This window comes from Phoenix dactylifera, chromosome 4 (assembly GCF_009389715.1).
Source record: "Phoenix dactylifera cultivar Barhee BC4 chromosome 4, palm_55x_up_171113_PBpolish2nd_filt_p, whole genome shotgun sequence".
NCBI lineage: Eukaryota > Viridiplantae > Streptophyta > Magnoliopsida > Arecales > Arecaceae > Phoenix > Phoenix dactylifera.
In genome coordinates, this window is record NC_052395.1 from 7,402,908 (window position 1) to 7,407,438 (window position 4,531).

At 39.5% G+C, this 4,531-nt stretch overlaps 1 protein-coding gene across 1 annotated transcript; it reads right to left on the reverse strand.

The window, feature by feature from the left end:
- Positions 1-415: 415 nt before the first annotated feature.
- LOC103714322 (transcription factor MYBS3-like) lies at positions 416-2,183 on the reverse strand. Its single transcript, XM_008801527.4, has 3 exons — positions 1,776-2,183; positions 1,037-1,236; positions 416-957 (listed from the first exon to the last, which is right to left on the reverse strand). The coding sequence occupies exons 1-3, from the start codon at positions 2,080-2,082 to the stop codon at positions 655-657; spliced, it is 810 nt and encodes a 269-aa protein (XP_008799749.2). The 5' UTR covers positions 2,083-2,183; the 3' UTR covers positions 416-654.
- Positions 2,184-4,531: the final 2,348 nt, after the last annotated feature.

Below are 4,531 nucleotides of genomic sequence, written 5' to 3' on the forward strand. Positions count from 1 at the left end.
TGAGACTTCATTTTTGCTTCAAGATGCTAGAGGAGAGATGAGAGAAAAGGAGCCAACTTTAAGCAAGTATTGCATTCAAGTGTAGAAAAAGCGCAATCATGAAAGGAATTTGACCTGAATTGGCACCTTCATATAGCAGAAATCATGAAGTTAATTTGGCATTCAGATCCACCTAATTGATCCTATGTGATGAGGAGTGGTAGGGACAAGGTGAAAGAGTCAAGGATAGCATGTTTTTTTTTTCTTTTTAATTTCTCTTTCGAGGGGTAGATGTCAAGGATGATAGATTGCTTCTCATTTTCTACCTGTGGTTGTCTCAATAATATGAGGTCACCATTTCCCTTAGACAACTTTGTGAGATGCAGAGCTTCCCATCATGCTCCAAGAGTGAAGGTAAATTAACTGAAGCATTGCAAAAATCCAACTCAAGTATATAGTGAAAGCCTTGAATGTCTAATATATGATCGTACACATACATGGAACAACATTAATATTATGAAATATAGAATTTTACTCATGCGACCTTCCTCCTACTGCAGGAGCCTTGAGGAAATTAACTAGTTGAACTCCGAAACGTTGATCTCTTCCGATGTCTTCCAGCCACTAAGGCAACTCTAGTTGTCCCAAGGAAGAGAGTCTGGAGATCAAGTTATTTCAATCCAAGGGCCTTGATGAGGAAATGCTGAGCTCTAAGTTCAGTGGGGAGAGGTGAACATGAGGCCTTTCCACTAAAGATGACTGCGATAATGGACAAACAGATGAATTAGGCATCAGAGTGAGGGAAGAAGGCAACTGGGTCTCTTGTTCTGAAGAGTTCAGATCAATTGCAATGATATCAGAAGCTCCATAATCTGCTGCCTTAAGAGACAGAGTAGGAAGATGAAATTCACTTGAGATGCAAGGCACTTTAAACTTAGAAGAATCAGTGGCTTGATCTGCTCTATCACAACTTGCAACCTGAAAAAGAGTTGTTGAGAACGAAATTTGATCTTGTCCTTGTGAGAAAGGTAGTGAGTGGGGAAGAGATGATGCTTACCACATCGAAGAGGCTAGATCGGTGGCGCCTCTTCTTGTTAAGGCTGTCCTGGCGTAGAAAATATTTCTGAGCATGACTAGCCACTTGAGTTGGGGTCCTTGTGCTCACAAAGTTGCGAGAGATGCCTCGCCAATCTCCCTTTCCAAGTTTCTCAAGACCAGCTAGAAATGACCTGTGCTCTTCCTCAGTCCATGGAACTCCTAAGAACCAGAAGACCAATCAAAGCGTCCAAATTGTAAACATGATAGGATGTCAGAAGGAAATATCAGCAGTTATAGCTGAACAGAGAAGAACAAGTTAAAAGAAATAAAAAGAATGCCGTGAGAGATCATATATCAGCTGTACAAGTATGATAACTAGCTATATTTTAAATCTAGAGAAGCTATGGAAGACATGTTTCTAGAACAAAATGCCAGTTACATAAGGATGACACACAGATCCCAAGCACAGTAGAAGGAGAAAAGACTTGGAAAAAAAAAAACAACCTCAATTTTGCCTTTGGAAAATCAAAAAAGAAAACAAAATAAGGATAAATTATGGGTGCAACACACATAGATGAGTCTTAGGGGAAAGGACAGACAATTCAAACATATAGCTAAAATAAGATTCTCTTCCCCATAAACCACGATGCTGCCGAATTTTTATTAGATCCTTAGTTCCCAAGGGGAAACAAAATAAGGGGGAAAGAAACAAAGATCCTCAAGCAAAGGAAAGCAGGAAAGAAATAAGAGTATCTCACCCTTTTTCCTCTCTGGTGTTCTGCCAAGGGGACCATCAGAGAGATAGCCATTAGAAATCTTCTCAGTGGTTTCATCAATAGAAACAAGGGAAGAAGAAGATGATGTTGAAGAGCAAGGGGACGAAGAAGCAAGATAAGATGAGGAGGCCAAGCATTCCATGCTAAAGCTCTTCTTCATGGGGGAAGAAGCTACATGAAGCTGCACCCCAAATAGCCTCAGTCCACCACTGCCGACCACACCTCTTGGCCTGCTGCAGGTCCTTGAGTTGTGCCCATTGTTCCCACAATGAAGGCACTTCCTCCCCATCCTTGAGCTCTACAAACCCAGAGACAGCCGAACACTAGAAGAGAGTCTTAATAATATTCTTGGGTCATAGGTAGGCTTGGGGATTAATAAGACCAGCCAAGAACAAAGGGGGAATGGGTGGACAAGTTTTATTTGAACATACAATTCATGGGTTGTGTCGCCATAGATGACACATCTGACACCACTTACATTCGTGTGGCTGCTTTTTTCAATGCATGTTGGTGTACAAATGCAGACCTAGACATGCACATATGGGAGCAAGTACCTTATACTCATGTACACTGTTATTTTTTTAATCCTTTGTTTTCCTACCTCTTCCTTTTGAATCTAGGAAACTCTGAGTTGGTAGCATAGTTGAGTCTAATAATCAGAAGTCTAATTCCATTGAGCTCTTGTCAAGTAAGCATAATTAAATTAATTAGCTGTCCCTTTTGCTGAGGAAAGAATCTTGTTATAGATATATGACATTGGCATCCTTCATATTAGATGCTTGCACTCGTTTGTAGAGAGAAAGAGAGAGAGAATTGCGGATGGTTGGAAGAAGACAAGATCAACCTAGCTGGAATTGATATGGTATGGAAAGAGGGAATTGAATTTTGGATGCTAGTGAGGCACTTCTTTACCTGTTTTGCTGAAGACATCAATTATTTTTTATTTGGGTTCCCTCATAATTCTCAATACATCTTATGGGCACTAGAGTATCTTTGTCTATGGAAATGGCTGAGAGAATACTGTTTATCTGCCCATGGACTTTCCAATTCCTTTCCTTGATCCCATGTACGCCCAACTTGGGAGTACAAAAGTGTATTGCTCCTTGCACTAGAAAAGCTCCCACTTTCATACTCTCTCTCTCTCTCTCACACACACGCACACTGTATGATCATACATGCAGGAATCTTTCTTTCTAAGATGAAAACTTTGAAAATGCTGCTGAGGAAGTCTCTTTGCTCATTGGCTTGTTCTTGTTCACTAGCTTTATGAAGTGCTTCATTATAATAATGCCTCGAGCTGAGATTTTCTTTTCATGCTGTTGTTTTTTAATGAGACTGAATCACTACTCTTTAATGTGTTATCTGCTTGAGATACCAACTCAAATGTTCCTTTACTTTCCACTCTAGTAGATAATACAATAATACAAATTGCTAAGCGCATATCACCCCTTGATGGTGACCAACTTGGGAAGAAAAAATGGCCACCAAACTGCCTATCTAGATTAAAAAAAAAAAAAAGCACCGTTCAAACTTGAAATCAAAGAGCAGAACAATCAAAAGGCCACATCCCATCATATGGTAGATTAGGGAATCCAATATAAGGTGATCGGATATGGAGCCTTGTAGATACTACCATGTCGATTCCTATCAAGTCTTCTCGCCTGATCCTTTGCTGATTAACTTCATCTGATGGCTTTGCTTCTTCCATAGGTCATGCGGCATCTCATTGCTTTCTTTTTAACTTTGGTGGCAAAGTAGGACACAGCATTTCATTCAGATCCAAAGTAGATGAAAAGAGGGATAAGGTTTTGGTAGGCTGCAAAGGCTCCAAAGCAGTACGGTCCGACATCTCACAAGAAAATATCTTGCGACGTAATTTTCAGCATAATTTTTAGTACAAACCTTTGAATGGTCGTGTCCATTCCCATAGCATTTTGGACGGCGGAAGGTTCACGCCACTTCAGGATATTTGGATGATGATAGGAGATGAGTGGCCTTTTAGGCCAAACATATATTTAGAGAGGCCAACCGGACTGTGGACTGGGTGGCTGCTTATGTAGCCAGCCATTCAGAGACACTTTATGGACGAAAAAGAGAGAGTTACCTAAAGCACTCCATGACATGTATGTATCCACACTTATAATGTATGAAATATCCATTTTAACCCCCAAAAAAAAAGGTTTACCCCCAATATATGCTTTGCAACCAAAACAAGGACTGAATTTTTGCTACGATGATTGAAGTTTTTTTACGTAAATGTAATTGTACAACAGAGCAACTTGAATTATTTGAGAATTTCAGTCATTAAATAATTTTTTGAGAATACTAAGTCGTTAAATAACATTTGTGTCAAAGTGCACAGTGGGCCATCTAAAATCATGATGAACAGTAATCCAAATGAGTGAAACTATGGACGCGATCACGTCATTTTCCATAATGAATGATTGACAAGCTGCCCCATTTTTTACACTTTATTTTAAGGAAAAAAAGACCTGAAACTATCTCTAGGACTTCCTGTACATCAATTGGTCGTAAAATGGAAGGCAAATTAACCGATAATTTGATCGAAACATAGAAATTTCCAAAAATTGTAAAAATTTGTCGGTATGCGGTTTAAGATCTGTTGAGCATAACCAATGCCTTCCATGCGTTGTTGCACCATGGAACCACACAGGAACAAGCCTCATTTCGTTATTGACATCTATTATGAAACAGGAAAAAGAAATCATCCTTCCATT

Excerpts from the sequence above, each read along its gene's own strand:
- LOC103714322 (XM_008801527.4), bottom strand. The coding sequence starts at position 2,082 with ATGGGGAGGAAGTGCCTTCATTGTGGGAACAATGGGCACAACTCAAGG. Across the intron at positions 1,237-1,775 it reads AACACCAGAGAGGAAAAAGG|GAGTTCCATGGACTGAGGAA; the intron begins GTGAGATACTCT and ends TCTGGTTCTTAG. Across the intron at positions 958-1,036 it reads GATCTAGCCTCTTCGATGTG|GTTGCAAGTTGTGATAGAGC; the intron begins GTAAGCATCATC and ends ACTCTTTTTCAG.